The 18,811-nt window shown below is 43.1% G+C and overlaps 1 protein-coding gene across 1 annotated transcript in view; it reads right to left on the bottom strand.

Annotated features, from left to right (window-relative positions):
- Positions 1-1,046: 1,046 nt before the first annotated feature.
- LOC118558240 (NLR family CARD domain-containing protein 3-like) overlaps positions 1,047-18,811 on the bottom strand; it is a 42,846-nt gene continuing 25,081 nt past the window's right edge. Inside the window, exons 3-6 of the mRNA XM_036128730.1 lie at positions 14,254-14,439; positions 4,860-5,033; positions 1,754-1,924; positions 1,047-1,087 (exon numbers count right to left, since the gene is read on the bottom strand). Coding sequence (XP_035984623.1) covers positions 1,066-1,087; positions 1,754-1,924; positions 4,860-5,033; positions 14,254-14,439 — 553 coding nt within the window. The 3' untranslated portion in view covers positions 1,047-1,065. The remainder of the gene's footprint in view (positions 1,088-1,753; positions 1,925-4,859; positions 5,034-14,253; positions 14,440-18,811) is intronic.

The following is an 18,811-nucleotide window of genomic DNA, read 5'->3' on the forward strand; positions in this document are numbered from 1 at the left end:
GGGATTTTTAGTGGGAATAAAGTGAGACACCACCTGCTGATATTTGGTTCTAATGGATGTTTTAAAGCTAAAAACTAAACCAAAGGATCCAGATAACTTGTCAAACTTCTGCTTTTAAACTCAGTTCTGACTAAATCTACTAATTCCTGTTTGATGCATGAATCATTTTAATAATTCCTCATTTAACCCAACTTAACTTTAAAATTCAACACATCTAAAAATGATTTTTCTATCTTTCTGCCTGTCTGCTGGGATGCCAGATGTCGCCTTTCTCAGGTTCTAACGTTATTTATGTAACAGGGAGACGATCTGAAGATCCAGGTTCTGTAGAGCAGCTTCTGGTTCTGGTCCATCTGAAATGTCCAGGAAATGAGAAAAAGGAAATGATTCATGTTTGAATTTCTGATGAAAAGAGAAAATCTCTTTTCCTTCTCCAACGTCCACAGTGGACTTCATGAGGAGCTGCAGATGAAGGTTTTACCCCCACAGTCCCTAAACAGGATTAAAATCTATGTTCTGACCTCAGCAGAGCAGAGCTGCATGATGAGCCTTTACTCACTTTTAGATTTTACCTTCAGAAAGAAGGAAATAAAAAGATTTGATGTAAAATCATGAAGAAAAGCTTTATCCTCTGATTGAAGAAACCATCATTTACTCACTGAGCTGTTTGCAGCAACAGATAAAAGGACCAGAGCTGCCCAAACATTTGCAGAAAACATCTAAAATATGCTGAAAACATGCAGCCTGAAAACTTTAGAGTTGAGCTTTATTTTAGATTTCTGGGTTACAGGCTGAAAAAAGATCAACTTTGCAGTTTCATCAGATTCAGATCAAAACTACATTGAGCCACTAAATGCAGCTTGGTTTTCATTTGATCCTCATTGGTCCACAGAGACAAACAATATCAGACACTAAATGACAGACATGATCAGATAAACAGGATCAACATATCTAAGGTCAGAGTTCATCATCAGGATCCAGTCAGAGTCTCTTTAAACTCAAACTGCTGCAGCTTCAACATCTGGATCATCAGGACAGCTCAGCTTCTCTCCTCTACTAAGATCATCAGAACCTCCACCTCCACCTCCTGCAGAGAGAAGAAGGAGCAACAGAGGAGATCAGTGAGTGTTTCAGCCTCTGGAAGCTGAACATGAACATCTCATCTGTTCCTGAAACATCAGCTGACTAAGAAACATGGAGGCTGTCCCTGAACACATCTGGATGAAACTAGTGAGAGAAGGACACATGTCCAGATGGGCTGAGTGGACTTCAGCAGAGCTTCTGCTCTGTAGAAAGACCACATGGTGACTAAATGTAATGGTGGGCTGTGAAATCAGTGATTTGCAGGCTGCAGTCAGACTGATCTCAGAGCTCTGACTAAGATGAAACTGATCAGCTGTTTGCTGTTGAAATGAGAGAACAAAGAGTCTGAGATCAGATCTGATGCTCCACAGCTTGATGAATGAGGACCACTGTCTCTAGACATGGTGGAAGGCTGTCAGCTGGAATCCAGCTGCATTTCCTGGTTACATGAACACAACAACAACAGTCATCTTCACATGGACACAAAGACAGGAACACAACAAGCTGCTGGCTCCTCTGATTGGCTCATTGTTGTCTTTGGAAGCCTGTCACCATTCTCCCACTGAGAAGCTGCAGCTTTACTGGAAACACTGGATCTTTGCTTTGGTACCAACTGGGTTCAGAACAGTTCTGCTGACAGCAGCTGGACTTACTCCAACCATCTACTTACAGAGTTTCCAGTTTGTAGTCTGGACTCTTTACAAGATCCTGCAGCTGCTGAACATCTGACTCCTTCAGGTTGTTTGCTCCCAGGTCCAGTAATGTCAGATGGGACGGGTTGGAGTTCAGCGCCGATACCAAATAATCACAGCTGATCTCTGACAAACTGCATTCCCACAATCTGAATAAAGAATGAAAGATGTGAGCTAAAGCCACCAGAATGCAGGTTCTAACAGTCCAAAAGAACCAGTTAAAGAACTCTCATTAATATTAATGACACAAGCTGCTGCTTCAATAAAGACCTGCTGACTTCAGCTCTCACAATCAACAATATCAGAACTTTCAATAGTTAAAACTTGTTTAGCAGTTTTTACAGTCCTGGCTCTCATTTAGAAACTTTGTGTGGAAACCGTACTAAAAGTGAATGCCAAGAAAAAGAAAATGGAATATGGCAAAAATATTCAGATTAATAAAACCATGCTCAGGCACAGCAGCAGCCATTTTCCCTTCTAGATCCCAGCTGTAGCCATACATTTGGTACCAGGTTCTGGCTCATGTTCTGCCCTCTACACGCCCAGATTCAAGCAGAAACGGTAGATGCAAAGCATCTCATGAATGTTAATGTGTAGAAAATGTGTCAGCTGATCAGTTTTTCATCATGGTGACCTGGCAGCCACGGAGAAAAAGCAAAGAAACGGTGGGGAAATTGCCCAGAGAGGCGTTTATTAAATGTGGAAATCAGAAGTAAAAGCTTAAATGTTGTCCACATTAAAACAAGTTGTTAATAAGCTGTTAAAATATGTTGTTAAAAGTAAACAACGCTATGCTCCATGCTGAAATTCCCCTGTGGCTGTGGGTTCAGATCCACATTCAGAGGAGAGAGGTTTCCCCACCATTATTACCCCCCCTCCCCTTAAAAAGGTGAGCACTGCCTGGGTGTGAGCAGAAAGCCTCCAGGCCAGGATATTTAGCCTCGTGAGACCATCCTGATCTCGCGAGCTTTCAAGGTTTTACTCGCAGATCAGTCTGGCTACTCTCCGTTAAAGAAAATTTGGAGCCGTTCACCAAACGAACGTCCAATCAGCGTTGGCTTTGAGGCGGGTTGAGGTGTGACGCAACGAGAAGCACGACAATTCAGTCTAAAGAACATGGCGGCTTCAGCCGATGAAACTAGCGTTAGCGTGGCTATCGAGCAAGTTTTATCGGAATTACAGAGTATTTCTTTGCTGAGCTAACAAGCCTTTACCTGCAGCAGCAAGAGTAGCTTGGCTTGTGTTTTCGTCACGAGCGACGACGAAGCATGTTGACGAGTACGTCATATGCTTCGTTGATCTGATTGGTTTATTTGGCCTGTCTATCACCAACATAGGCCAATCAGCTAACCAGTATTTTCGCCCCTTCCCAAAATTACTTCAACGGAAGGTTTCCAGATGGATATGCGGAGCCAATCTATCTGGCGGAGTCAGGTTACAGGACATTGGCCAGTTCTCATTATTGGCCAGGAAATCTTTGATCCCTGAAAGCACGTTTCCTCAATTCTCCATCTGCACGGTCTTCCAGCAGTGCCAATGAATCAAGCCAGCAGCATTACGCACGAGTGGGTTTGACTGTTTGCAGCAATTAAAGTGATTGCTGCTCACCTGGTCACAATAATCTGTGGAACACGTCACCCTGGTGATGATTGGAGAGAGGAATGTGAAGGTAGAAAACCCAGAGAAGATGTTGGCAGACTTTGATTTAAGATTTAAGATTTAAGATGGCTTATGGGCATTTAGATTTATCTGAAATGTCCCAGATGGATTTAGGAGTCACCATCAGCAGAAAGAATAATACTGAGGTTTTAATGCTTCTGATCAAGATGATCTATGATTAAAGTCTGATATGGAGTGAAAGTGAACATCTGAGAGGAATCCTCATGCAGGTTGGCTGTAATTCACCACTTCACCATCTGCGTCTCCAGTTTCCCCGTCTCCAAAATGAGCGTACGCCTGGGTCAGAGCTGGCATGAGGACCACACATTTTCCCCTCAAGTTCATTTTTAGAGATCCTAACTTCTGGTGGAAAGTGGCGTATGCACATTTCAGCTCCATTTAGTGTCAGCAAGCTTTCTAAATGACAGCCCTGCTGACTTCAGCTCTTCACCTCTGTCAGCTCCACCAGCAGCTCCATCAATACAAACTGAGCTTCTGCAGCCAAATTATTCAAGTTTCACAGAAAACAAACAAGTCAGCAGCAACTGTGGAGCAAATATGAACAAATGGAGATTAATGCAGATAAATGAACTATTTTAATGATTCCACAGCCACAAAAACATGATGGCATGGAGAATATTTCATGTAAACTGACTTTAGGAGCCGAAGCTCCTAGAAGCAGAACCTGGTACTGTGACATGTTGTGTCTGAGTGTTTTAGTCAGTAAAATCCTTGCAGAGCTTCTAAAAGTGCTGAAGCATCAATCAGGGATTATAGATTTGTTCCTGTCAGACAGATTCCAGGAGCTGAAATTCACTTTTCTAAACTGGCTTGAATCCCCTCTGAGCCACTTCACATGAGGGGTTATTTCTACACACTGGGGGTCCCAATGCTGTCCACTTCTGACCTGAGACCAGGGCTCAGACTCAGTTACACAGAGAGACAACATTAAAAACTGGCTCCAAGTCCAGGAACAAACTCAGCAAAGATTTATTACAATAGAAGATCTGAACTTTGGTTTTCAGCTGAATTATATCCACTTATTCAATCATTTTAAAACCATCCTGTAGAAAATGGAGAAAAACTGACGTGATGAAGGTTTAAAGAGATTAAAACCCTTTAAATAAATGAAACATCAGGATTTTATTTCTTCTCTCTTCCTCTTCCTCAGTTCTGGATAAAAGCTGCAACTCTAAACTGAAATTCAGCTCATTGTTTCATGTTTTCTGCTGATTATTGAATAAATCCTGACAGGAAGATAGAAAAAGAAAGAAACTTTAACTGTAGCAAAGCAGTGAAGAAGAAAGCAGACTTTACCATGAAGATCCTCAGTGTGGATCAGTAGAATATCAGCCAGATGTCTGCAGTTTAGTGTCAACACAACTTTCACATCATAAATATCAGAACTAAAACATGGAGTCTGACCTCAGTGTCTGTAGTTTGCAGAGGGGAGTCTGGAGGAAACCACAGAGCTCCTTCACTCCACAATCTTTCAGGTCGTTGTAGCTCATGTCCAGGTCTGTCAGATGAGACGGGTTGGACTTCAGCGCTGATACCAGATGATCACAGCTGATCTCTGACAAACTGCATTCCCTCAATCTGAATAAAGAATCAAAGATGTGAGCTGAAGCCACCAGGATGCAGGTTAAAACTGAAACATGAACAAATAAATGATAAAATGTAGAAAATGAATGTCCCTGAATGTAAAAGTCCCAGAAACATGATGAACTGATGTCTGATATGTGATCCAGTAGAACTGATTTAAAGAGTTAAAGCCAGCAGAACCAGAACATGTTATCATGACGTGTGAAGGTCAGGAGCTTTGGACTGAATAAGAATCATCTGCATTTTTCAGCACATCTTTGGAAACCAATGAAATGTGTCCTTTGCATTTAACCCATCCTTCAGGGAGCAGTGGGCTGCCACTGGGTGGCGCCCCGGAGTATTCTGGCTCTAAGGGTCTTGCTCAGGGACCCAGGGTAGGAGCCTTTGGGATTTGGGACTAAATCACCATTTGACACAAGTTATAAAGTGTTAACAATACCCCCCCCCCCCCTTTATTAAGGAAAATAAAAAGGTGAATAAAATAAATATACTTTAGGACCTTTAAATAAAGACAGGTAACAACCACTTCTCTGCATACAACAGCAAAATAAAAATCCTCAGGGTGTCTATCTGAGATCCCAGTTCAATAATATTTACTTAAATGCTTATTAATTACAGCTAAAGGCGGTAAAACCCAAGCTAACCCTACGTTGCAGGCCTGTTTCTATGCTTGTGAACATGGAGACCAAAATCAGTGGTGGCTTCTCTCAAAGAGCAAATAATAACCTAAAAAAAGAACCTTGGTCCAGATGTATAATAATGCTAACAGAAACACTCTGCTCTGTGACTACTGTGAGGGACAGAGCCAACCAGACCCCATGGACTGGATCCTGGTCTCCTGAAGCAAAGTGGACCTCTGCTCTCCAGCCTGGACCCACAGAAGATGGTTTTATTCACTATGGACCAGAAAACTGTTTATGGAGTCTGTTCTAAAGTAATGACTCAAAGACACCTCCAGAAGCGCGCAGTCTGTCTATAGACTGATAAACTTGCTGGTAGAGCACCCCAGTGGAGGACTTTATATAAGCCTCCAAGAGAACTGGTGATCTCCAATGGAGGATTTTACATGGTGCCATCGCCACAAACTAGTTTTTATCCGTTATTAATCGGGCTGTTTTAAACGAGTGTCCTTTCTGCAGTCTGTCTGAAAATGTTTTTCATGTTTTTATGGACTGCATCAGACTAAAGACCATTTTTAGCCTTTTAACAAATGTTTTTAGTCTTTTTGGCACAGTTTTTACAACTTCTTTATTTATTGGAGGAGTGTGTCAAAATAAAAGTAATAAGCCAAAGGCCAGACTTTTAAACTTTTTAATCAGTGAGGCAAAGATGGCCATTTATTTGTCCCGTAGAGACAGACTGCAGGGGGGACCTCACCTTGATGCTGTGGCTCTGTGGAAGTGCAACGTTAAAGCCAGGGTTAGGCTGGAGTATCACTTCCACAGAGCCACGCAAAAAATGGAGTATTTTATGCAGTTGTGGGGTTTTAACAAGATTTTATGTGAAGTGCCTGAGGGAGGAGAACTTCAATTTAACAAGCTCCTGATTTAAGTATTTTTATGTAAATTACACTTGTTTTCAACTAAATTGGTTAATTGGTTGAACTTTTTGTTAAAAGTCAAAAGTCTTCTTTTTTTTTTTTTTTTACTGGCAGATGACAACCAACTTAAGGTGTATTTGGGACATAAAAACTCCATAGCCAAATCTGGAGCTTTTATGTCCCCAATCCATCCAAACTATTACAATCAGATTCATGATGTTCCCAATAGTCCTGCAGCACAGCCTTAGTTGGATGACCATAATTATGTCCCTGTAGATTTACCCAGTACACATACATTAGCTTCAATCTTCTTAAACTTAAAGGAAGCTCACCAGCTTAACCTGCAAAGCAGCTAAAGATGATCTGAAAGCTCCACAACATATTGGTAACCCTTGTGTTTGTTCACTATCAAGTTTCCTCCAATGACTGTCAGCAGCTGCCATATATGCTATACACCCATAATCCAAGGAAGATCTCATGAGAGCCTGATAAACTGCCAACAGCACTTCTTGAAGCTCTCCATTCCTGTCCAGAAAGACATCTCAACAAATTATTCACTTTTTACATTTATTTTGAACTAATTCTATCTGCTGTTTCCAAGATAACTTTTCATCAAAGATGACCCCTAAAAACCTCACTTTATTCACTTGTTCTAGCTTCTGATTATAAATAGTTAAATTAACTTCCTTATGTCTTTTATAAAAACTAATAACTTGGGACTTTGCAGCTTACATTCTAAATCCTCATTTATTTGCCCAACCTTCCACTTTCAAAATGGCATCCTGCATCTTTTTCTGTAAATATATCAGATTCTGACCCTCACCCCCAGAGCCCCATCATCTGCAAATAAAGATTCCCCTATACTACCATCTATCTCATCAAAAATGTCATTTATCATAATATTAAAAAGAATTGGGCTACACACACTGCCCTGTGGGCTACCGCTCTCAACAATATATCTAGTAGAGAAAGCAGCCCCAACTCTAACTTCTATTTCTCTACTGTTGAGAATTAAAAAATATATCTTAGTAGGGGTGTCTCCCCCCTCTGTTGCTGGGTAGAATAACAGGGCGGTTTATTGCCCTCCCCTCTCTGTGGCCGGGTAAGATAACATGCAACTTTAGTTTTATGGCTGTTAGGTCATCGCGGCCTGACCCCATACTGGGAAGAGCAGCCCCTTTGTTTGAGACACAGATAGCTTACAGATTACCTCTCCCTCCCTAACTTAGAAGGAGGAGGGCAGACACTGTATTAAAAGGATGTCTTGGCAAAATTTAATTCAGACAGACTTCTCCACCGCGCGGTGAAATCATCTTGATTGGTAATGTAATACTCTGTCTCTATTTTTAATTTCTATGAATTAAATATGCATTTAAACTGTTCTACCTCTCGATTAATGTCTTCTCACTTGCGGCCAAATCCGGAACTGGGAAAGATGGGTTTTCAATAGACATGTAACAGCAGGCCGGTAAACCCGATCTTCATCACTACCAAACAGGAAATCTAAAACCCAGTTAGAAACCTGACCACTTATGCCAAGTTTTTCTAATTTAATCAATAATCCCTCTTTCCATAACATACCATACACCTTTTCTATGTCAAAGAACACAGCTATTACTATTTCTTTATTTCTTTGAGCTTCCCTTACTTCTAACTCCCTGACTATTTCTCCCTTTACCAAAACCACTTTGAAAAGGACAGAATAAATGTTTACTTTGTAGAAAAGATGATATTCTGTTACAATTCTCTCCATTGTTTTCCCTAATTGAGATGTAAGAGCTATAGGCCTATAGTTTGAAGGCTCTGCTGCATTTTTACCTGCTTCAACACAGGAATTGTAACTGACTGTTTCCATGTTGCAGGAATAATCCTCGTCTCCCACATCAGATTAAACAGTTTTAAAAGAACAGTTTGAGATCTATCATTTAAATGTTTAAGCATTATATAACAAACTCTTCCTCGTGTCTTCCTAACTAGAGCTTGTGTGTCTTTGCCCTGGATGAGCAAAGGCGTCCACTCCTAGAGGAGGATCCTCCTTCAGGCTCAGGGAGAACCACATCGGACACTGAGCGTTCTCTGGTGGGGAGAACAGGTCCACTGCTGGCCTGCAGAACCTGCTCCAGATCTGAGAGATCAGGAGGGTCCAGTCTCCCTCTGGTGCTCCTCTCTTCAGGACAGCGGAGATGTAAACTGCTCTGATGGAGAGCAGATTGGTGTGTTTCTAGCACAGCAGCCGTCTGGCCACCTTCAGCAGCTGAGCTGAGCCACGCCCCCTTGGCGGTTCATCCCGCTGCTGTGACCCTGTTGTCGGTGTGGATCAGAAGCTGCTGGTCCCACAGCAGAGGAGCAAAATGCTGAGTCAGCTTCAGCACCTTTATGTGGAGAGACATGTGGTCTGGACACTTCTCTGCCACTACCTGGGACAGACACGTTCCTCCCAGCCTGACAGCATCTGTGAACACCGGGACGTGTGACGTAGGTCTGCTGAGGTGAACTCCCTCTGACACAGTGGGGGGGGGGGGTTCCCTAGTGGGCCAGGTGGGCTCCCACTGAAAGAGGGACTGCAGTCATCCTCTGCCTCTTCTGGCCACAGGGTCTCTGCGGAGGCGGGTGAAGCATCTCTGCAGGCAGGCACCTCCTATGAAGCAGAGCCAGCGGAAGCAGCAGGTGGGCCGCTGACGTCATCCCCAGCAGCCACACGACGGACAGAGCTGTCACTGTGTGGAGGTGTGACCCGGCGGAGCAGCGCTGACAGCGTCTGCTCTGGGCTCTCATGGTGGCCCAGTTTAGCTCCTAGCAGCTGGGACGGAGAACACAACCTTTTACCACTTTATGGAGAACCCTGTTCTGTCAGCTGTGGAGCCAGAGCTCTGGTCTGCACCGCCGCTTCCTCTCTGGACCGAGCCAGCAAGAGCAGGTGGTCCACATAAAAGAGGATTCTCATCCCTGCAGAGTGCAGCGGCATCTGGAGAACGTGCGTGGAACCAGAGAGGAACCCAACGGCAGGTTGTAGTGACAGGGAATCTCCTGGAAGGAGAAGTGCAGATACATCCTGTGTTTAGGGATGATGGAACATGGAAGTAGTCCTTCAGATCTGTGGAGGAGAACCAGTGGTTCTGGAGAACGTTCTCCAGCAGCTGTCTGACTGTCAGCATGTGGAACCGTCTCTCCGTGATGAGAACCAGTAAATAAAGGGAATAGAACCCCGTGGAGAACCCTGGAAATGACGTCATTATCCAGGAGTTCCTGCAGTTCTGACAGGAGAGCAGCGCTCTGCTCTAGAGACGCTAGAACCGTCTCCATGACTCCTCTGAACCGTGGAGGAGAGAGGAGGTGCAGCGCTCTGCTCTGGAGACGCTAGAACCGTCTCCATGACTCCTCTGAACCGTGGAGGAGAGAGGAGGTGCAGCGTTGAGCCTCTGCTGATCAGTCTGTGAGGAGGAGATGAGGAGGAGGAGAGAAGGAGGAGAGAGGGTGGAGATGAGGAGGAGGAGAGAAGGAGGAGAGTAGAAGGAGGAGGAGGAAGAGAGAATGAGAAGAGGAGGAGGAGAGATGGTAAGAGAAGGAGGAGCGGGAGGAGAGAGGGAGGAGAGGAGGAGGACAGAAGGAGGAGAAGAGAATGAGAAGATAAGGAGGAGAGGAGGAGGTGAAAGTAAGTAGAAAAGGAGGAGGAGAGGAGGAGGAGAGGAGGAGGACAGAAGGAAGAGAGAAGGAGAGAGGGAGAGAGAAGGAGGAGAGAGGGAGGAGAGAAGGAGGAGAGAAGAAGGAGGAGAGAAGGAGAGAGAAGGAGAGAAGGAGGAGAGGAGGAGAGAAGGAAGAGAGGAGGGGGAGGAGAGATGGAGAGAGGAGGAGGACAGACAGAGGAGGGAAGGAGGAGAGAGGGAGGAGGAGGAGAGAGGGAGAGAGAAGGATGAGAGGAGGAGGAGGAGAGGAGGTGCAGCATGGAGCCTCTGCTGATCAGTCTGTGAGGAGGAGAGAGGGAGGAGAGATGTAGAGAGGGAGGAGGAGAGAAGGAGGAGACAAGGAGGAGAGAGGGAGGAGAGGAGGAGAGAGGGAAGAGAGGAGAGAAGGAGGAGAGAAGGAGAGGAGGAGAGGAGGATACAAGGAGGAGAGAGGGTGGAGAGGAGGATAAAAGGAGGAGAGAGGGAGAAGAGGAGGAGAATAGAAGGAGGAGAGGAGAGGAGGAGGAGAGAGGGAGGAGAAGAGAGGAGGAGGAAAGAAGGAGGAGACAAGGAGAAGATAAGGAGGAGAGGAGGACAGAATGAGGAGGAGGCTGATGGAGGAGAAGAGGGAGGAGAGGAGGAGGAGGCTGATGGAGGAGAAGAGGGAGGAGAGGAGGAGGAGGCTGATGGAGGAGCAGAGGGAGGAGAGGAGGAGGAGGCTAATGGAGGAGCAGAGGGAGAGTCCAGGAGCCGTGGAGCGCCTGAACTCCTGACGCTGGCCACGGTGGTCCAAGCAGCCGGCAGACCAGCGAGGGACGTCGGCCCGGAGCGAGGCCTCACCAGGTCCTGAAGCGTCTCTGACTCCTCGGCGTTCTTCTGGATCTTCTCCAGCGCCGATTTAAAGTGAAGAGCCAACAGAGCATCTGAGCTGATGGGGCTCCAAGCACCTCCTTTTTCACATCCTGGGAGGAGGAGGATGGAGGAGAACAGCTGGAGCCAGATGTTCCTCTGGAGCATGGTCTGCCAGGCAGAAATGGTCTGCAGACTAATAGAAATGATGATCCTTCAGTTTTTCTTTGGTTTCCTTTTTGGTGCTCAAACTTGTTGGCTTGTTGCTGAATGGTACCGCTGAGTCCAGAGAGCGTCTGCTGCAGTAGAGCTTTTTACTTTTCAATATTGTGCTGTAGTTTTAATAGCCACACTGCTGGGTCCTGGTTCTGGTTCTGTCTGATTGAGCTGTCAGACTGAAGAGGACGGTTCCTCTCTGAGCCGCACCAACAGAACAGCAGCTTCAGGACAAAGCTGAGCTGCTGGAACCTGCTGGTGCCGTCCATCCAACCATTTTCCAACAGGCTTATCCCTGCTGGGGTCCTGAGGGCTGCTGGTGTCTATCTGCAGCTGTCAGTGGCTGAGAGGCGGGGTTCACCTGGACAGGTAAGCAGCCTATCACAGGACAACACAGAGACAGACAGGACAACCAACCATTCACACACACACTCACACCTAAGGAGAATTTAGAGAGGCCAGTTAAGATAACAGTCATGTTTTAGGACTGTGGGAGGAAGCCGGAGTACCCAGAGAGAACCCACGCATGCACAGGGATAACATGCAACCTGCTGGTGCCGTTGCTTTGATTTAGTTTACATTTTCTCTCTTTGTTCTTCTCAAACATTCATTTTTTAGATAATGCTGTTTTATTGTTTTTATTTTACTTGTTTATGTGTATGAATGTGATCCTGGCACTACTCTGGAGGAACAAACATTAATGCTTCATGTAAAAATGTGACAAAGAAATGAAAAATAAAGCTAAATGATCTGATCTTGTTATCTAACTCTTTCCCAAATCCAATTAAAACATCTCCATCAATCATTTCAAGTGTTTTATAAATGAACATAACAACAAGGTTATGTGGCCTGCATGCTGTCTGGCTCGAGACAGCATGCAACCTGTCCTGTGCGGGAGGGTGGATAAATCGGCTGGTCCTGCTTCTTGTCTTGTGACGCTGCCTGCAAATCTTCATCATCCACCAAAGTTTGTCCTGTAACATTACCATGGCTGTTCGTCCCATCATCTACTCTTGACCTTTTCTGTTGATTTTTCGGGCCGAAATATGACAAAATACTTTGTTGACGTTCATGCTGCCACACGTTCTCATTCATTACTTGGTTAGCTAGCAGCTGCTCTTTGAGGTAAATAGCTAGATCCAGTAGGTTAGATTGCACCATCTACTGTCTGGACTCGGGAGTGGGTATTAGTTTACTTCAACCGCTTAATACGAAAACGTATTAATACTCTTTTAAAACAGACAACAAAAAAATTAATTAACAAATGTGAAGGACACAAGACATGTATTTATATTAGGGCTGTCAACTGATTAAAATGATTAAATTTGAATCGATTAATCACATAATGTCGATAGTTAAGTCGAGAGTAATTGCAAATTAATCGCACGTTTTATCCTTTTATTTCTGCAAGTGTAATAGCCTGTTTGGGCATTTTAATATGCAATTTTGCAATAAATGACACTAAAAAAGTACATGTTTGTACAAAAATTTTTTTATTTTGTTATTTTTCAAGCACTTTTGAGAATTGGAATGAAAACATCCTAGTGCCAAATGTTAAACTCTGGACTATAATGGCTAAATGACTAATCATGACCACCTGATGTTTACACAACGTGTAAATAAATTTGTAAATAAATACCATGCGGATATATTTTTTTGCCTCTTAAACAAAGAGAGACATGGTTTTAGGAATATACATATAAATTAATAAAAATTTTACATTTCAATAAAGTCATAAGTTTTATTGTTCGTTTTTATTCTCTCTGAGCTTTCACACCAAAAACAATATTTTTGCATGCTGTTTATATCCATATTCATACAGTTTAAGCCTGGAAAAAGGTTTTAAATTTCCAGGTCATTCCAGTCTTACACTTTGCTTGCAACTGGGCAGGAGCTTAATACCCTGAAAAAGACTGTTTTGCAACTGTTTAGTAACTCCAGGTACTTTGTTTGGCAACATAATTCAGCCTCAGTTTGTCAAATACAGAGAAAACAAATTAATAAGCATTAAAGTACGGTTTATGGGTTGGGTTTCTGCAATGTTATCAGTGTGTTAAAAACTCATCTTCAGAACCAATGTCTGCTCAAAATGGTGATCTGCACCAAGTAATCTACTTTCAGCAGTTATCACCGGTTATTGCACTTTAAACTGCAGAAAATACGTGCAGAGTTGCTCTGTCTGCCTTTACTACCGTCGGCTCCTATGGCAGAGGGATATTTCAGCTGGATACACTCAAAGTGCCTAGTGCAGGCAGGTCTCTTAATAACCGCTGTTTCGTCACTTATTTTAGAGCCCAAATAAGAGGTTTCACTTTCAGAAATGTGCCCAAAAAAACAACGCAACCCATCACTCATGAAATTTACAAGCGCCTTTAGAATAAAACAAGTCCAAAGTCGCATTAATTAAACAGTCTTTGGCAACAGTGAGTGCGGGTCTGCTTTGCTACAGTCTCTAGCGCTCTTGAAACTACGGAAAGCGCAGAGGGTAAAAGAAACACAGACCGGAGAGCATGGCGGGGAAAAACATTAGGGACGGTGTGTGTGTTTTGACGCGCAATTAACGGCAACAAAAAAAATGTCGGCGTTGTGGTCAAACAAACGCGTTAAAACTGACAGCCCTAATTTATATACATTTTTAAAAATCCATAATATTACTTATTCAGACCAGAGTGGGGGGGGGGAGGAATGTATCCCCCCCCAGGGATAAAACAGGAATGACCAGAGGGGGGACATCACAAACAGAGGGGTGGGGTGGGGGGGGTTAAACCCCCCCCCCCCCCAGCAAATCGCACCCAGGTTAAATATTCAATACTGAAAATATCAAAGAAGAAAATAAATAACTGACAAGGCAAAACATTTGGACAGCAGGTTGTCTGTGAAGAAAAAATGTCAGAACAAAATTATTAATTAAAATAAGTATTAAAGTAGCAGTGAAGATAAAACCTACGTCAACTTTTTTACTTTACAGAATGGAGTCTCTAGGATCTCACAGAGACGCTTCATCTCAGAGTCTCCAAAGGTTCTCCGTTCATCATAGATCTGATCTATTTCCAGGTCAGTCAGGGAGGGGTTGGACTTCAGAGCTGAGGCCACAACTTCACATTCAGTCCGTGAGAGCTTACAGCACACTAGTCTGTGATGAGAGAAAGAATCAGAGCAGTTGTAGTTAAATCAGACTAATAAACACTGATAAACAGACTAAAAGATGATGACTAAACAGTGATGTCATCATCAGATGAACATCTGCTCTTCACATCAATGTCCTGTTTGACCCACACAGAGAATCTCTTCAGTCTCTTAAGGTCTTGGTTCTACTGCAGAGCTGCTGTGTCTCTGCTTTGGTTAAAAGCTTCATTTAACCACAAAGATGAAGAAAGAGTAAAACAACAGAACTGACTAATTCTATCTGGATGTCCATGGTAGCATTTGGCCGTGTAATGTTCTGTTCTGGTTCTTGCTGATATTTTGGTTAAGTTAGCTTTCCTGCTTTAAGGGTTAGTTCTGTTTCTAGTTTTTATTGTGTTGGAATCATGTTTAGCTTGTTTACTGTTGTAGTTATCTGGTCTTCTCTATTAGTTTTTATTAAAGCTTGTGTTTCTCTCAGTCATTTCCCCTTCTTTAATCACTGTCACCTGTCCTAGTTAATTAGAGCCACTTGGTTTCACCTGTTCTGCTGCCTATTTAAACCCTCCTCAGTTTTCTGTTTGTGGCCGGAACTTCACACATGTATCATTGCTCATGCCTCCTGTTTCCCTGTGGTAAGATCCATCCAGAATTCTGTGTTTTGCCTGATCCTATTCTGTTTTTTGAGTCTGCCTGCACCCTGTTTACATTTTTGGTTTTTTGCTTGGATTACCGCTTTGAACTCGGCTCTGGACTATTTTTCTGTACACCTGCCTGATCCATCCTCATCGTCTCTTAAATAAATCATGTCAAGCATTACTTTAAGTGTCTGATTGAATACCGGGTTCATCTCCACTCGAGTTCATGACAGGCCGTCTCCTTTATGTAAATTATCACCAGATTATCTCTAGACATATGTGAGTCTAGTGATAATACACTATGGTTGTTTTGGCTTCATCTCACTTCCAACTCATCTCTAACTATACATACAAGTGACGCCTCTTCCTTTTACTGGAAGTGACCAAACTGGGTAAAATCACTGGTAATGTATCAAAAAGAAAACAGGAGGCTCCAGTTTTCATTTAGTAAAGAGAGTCATGACTTAATGTAACAGATAACGGCGTTACGTTACTTCCAATAGAACACAGTGTGTTACTACAACTGCATCAATAAAGCAGCTTTTCTTCAGAGCATGCTCTCCGCTGCAGGAGTTTACCAGTGGCTGACTTAGTTTAGCACTTTACTTCTTCAATGGTATAATACCTGAAGTACATTCTACCTGCTGCTGTCTGCAGTGGAGGGACCCCTATTTCATTTACTACAAAGTCTGTTTTAGCTTGATATATTGCTGCAAGAGAAGATTTTGTTACAACCATTTGTAGCTGGTTGCAGCTTGTTAATGTGCAATAATTATCAAGTTCAAAAACATTTGGTTTATTTATTGTTCTTCTATGATGAACATTGAGTATCATAATAATCATCATATCTACATAATTATATTAAAATTGATAGATTTCTTGACTCTAGACTTACTTGTGCTACCACACGCTAAAATGGTAGATTAGTGGACAATGTTTTCAGATTTATGCTCCATTCATTATTTATTCATTATTATGTATTTTATATCTGACACTTGAACTCTGAATTCTTTTTAAAGTTTCACTAACAGGAAAGTGGTCCTAATGCTTTGACATGTTAGATCCTATAAAGTAAGTGAATAGCTGCTTTATCTAGTCAGCAGTGTTGGATGAGAACATTGTGGAGCAAAGGCCTCTTGTGTTTTAAAGCCAGACCTATCAGCTCTGAGCCACTCTGAGCATTAAAGCCTCTCACACCTGCAAATGGAGGCAAAGGAGAAGGCCAGCTTAGCTTCAGGTAAGCTCCACCTGCTACCAGGCTCCACTTTGCCCTCTTTCACAAGGCCATTGCTGATGTTCTGTGTGTGGGTGAGCATCAGTGTTTGGCTTATCTGTGTTATGTGTTATTGGTTCAGGGCCCAAAGCTACAGTCTGCTATAGCAATGTGAAAGGTGCTGCTGAGATCAGAGCAGAGCTGGGAGAGCAACAGGCTGCTGCTGCTGCTGCTACTCTTGCTGCTGCCGCCGCCGCTGCTGCTGCTGTTACTACTGCTGCTTCTGCTGCTGCTGCTGCTGCTGAGGGTGGCTTTACTTTTGCTCTGTTTCTGTTTGCTACAACCTGATAAAGTCACTGTTTCCTTTTAATTAGGAACTCAGTAATCAGTTATTATTTCCTGAGTTACAACCTTCAGTCAATCAGTCTGATGGTGAACATGATTAAATGATCAATCATGGTTGATGATGAAATCCAACTCCACAAAATCATCAAGTAGCTATTACACAGCTGCTAAAGCATCTCAGCTGAAGTCTATAGCCTTGATGCGTCACCTTGTGCTTGAATTCAGATGCACATAATTGCCTTACATATAGTTTAGGTGCCCCCTTTTAAGGGTCATTTTAAGGGACTTGTAACTGAAGGGGCTTCAGCTCAGACCGTCATTCCTCCTCTTCCATCTAAAGGAGCCCTTTACACTCTTTATTGATGCATTTTCCTCACTGTTTATTTCTGACACGCAGCGCACCAACAGGGGAAATCCTCCCACCTCAATGATTCCTCACCGCTATCATTAAGTATAAATTATGCTGGTGCCAGGCGTTACCAAATAGTGTTTTTTCTACAATCTCTTAATAACCAGTGAGACGCAGAGCTTGAAAAGCTGCAGCGTTCACTTGACCCCCGTGAGCAACATATATGTCCAAAACTATGTCGACCCCCCCCCCCCACACACACACACACCGAAGGAAACTTTTATTAAACCAGCTATAAACTGTTGAAACTGGCGTCTTCCTTTGCTAAATCCCATATGACAGAACAAAACGTATGTTTAAAACTTCCCAGCCCCTAAAGAGCAACGGAAATATTTTTGAGAAGCTCTGAATATTTAGCTGTGCCTGGTGAGTTGATTTTATAGTCACAATACAAGCTTTTGTTTTTGGGATTGTCATATTTTTGTGATACCTTTTGTAGGAGAAATATGAATGTAATCGTTTTATTTCTATCAAGTTACAGGAATATGGTTTGTTTCAAGAGTTTGCTTTCAGGAAGACTCTGTTGTTTTTAACCTTAGACAGGGAGAACAAATGGTCCTCCCAGATAAGGAATGCCTTGCCTATCCAGCTGTGCATGAAACTGGTCACCATCCGCAATAAAACTTGCTCCCTTCTTTGTTTTCAACCCCCATGTTGTAAATTCCTGAATCCTCCTGACCCAACCCTCCTGACCCTTTTTTGATGTGTGATAATAAAGGCAAAAGGATAGAGATGACCCGGCGCAGACGATCCCAAACTCTCAGGGAGTAAAGGTTCTCCATTTGGGTTTATCCTCTGTCCTGTTCTATAGAACAGTCTAAACTTGTGTTGTGTGCTATTCGTTCTAGGATAAATGGGGTTATCTGTAATAACCCTAACAGCCTGGTGCCGTGACCCGGATCCCAACATATCAGCTCGCTGACGAGAGGAGCGGACACGCTGAAACCCACCGGTGGTCTGAGTCAAGGACCTGTCTAAAGTCCCGGGAGGTAATTTCCTTGCTGGGCCAGCGTCATAGGTTAACTTCTTTCGCCAATGAGGGATTGACAGAATCCGACAGGGAGAAAAACACAAAGTAAGTTTTAAAGCGATTGGTTAAAGTCCGTCGTTCAGGGTTATGGGTGATTAAAAGTTCCCTGAAAAGTTAATTCAAGAGGTTTGAGTCCCTCGAAGCTGCCGGTTTAAGTCTGTTGCAGAAGTTAAGGAAAACCAGGGTAAAGTCCTGATAAGGTGGGGGGGAAAGAGGATTAAGGTCCTGGAAACTATATAAACACAACGCAAAAGTAATTAGGATGGGTTCAGGACAAAGTAGAAAGGGAAATCCCAGAGGGGATGAAAAGTTTGTGTATCCAAGTAAATTTAAAATGTTATTACAATAAATATTATTATATATATTTCTTAATATTAAAAATACTTGGAGAAGTGGAAGAAAAAGTATAAAATAGATGGTGTGCTGAAGGTGAATCAATGGGAAAACGTTATGGGCCGGCTAAAATAAGCGCTAGGAAAAAAAGGGGGGAAATAAAAAAATGTGTGTGTGTATGTTTATGTGTATGTGTGTGTGTATGTATGCATATAAATATATTTATAGCTATATAAGGGCTTGACGTTGAGTGCTGTAAGTTAATTTAAGCACAAAAGAGGCGACAGCCCGGTGCAGCAGGAGGGGTTGGGATGGCTGATGGAATGGCGGCGCGTCCGGCTGACAACCTTCCCCCAACACCTGTTGATCTCCCACAAAATTAGGCTCTAAATAAAAAAGAACTCACCAGAACAA

The sequence above is a fragment of the Fundulus heteroclitus genome, unplaced genomic scaffold, assembly GCF_011125445.2.
Source record: "Fundulus heteroclitus isolate FHET01 unplaced genomic scaffold, MU-UCD_Fhet_4.1 scaffold_114, whole genome shotgun sequence".
NCBI lineage: Eukaryota > Metazoa > Chordata > Actinopteri > Cyprinodontiformes > Fundulidae > Fundulus > Fundulus heteroclitus.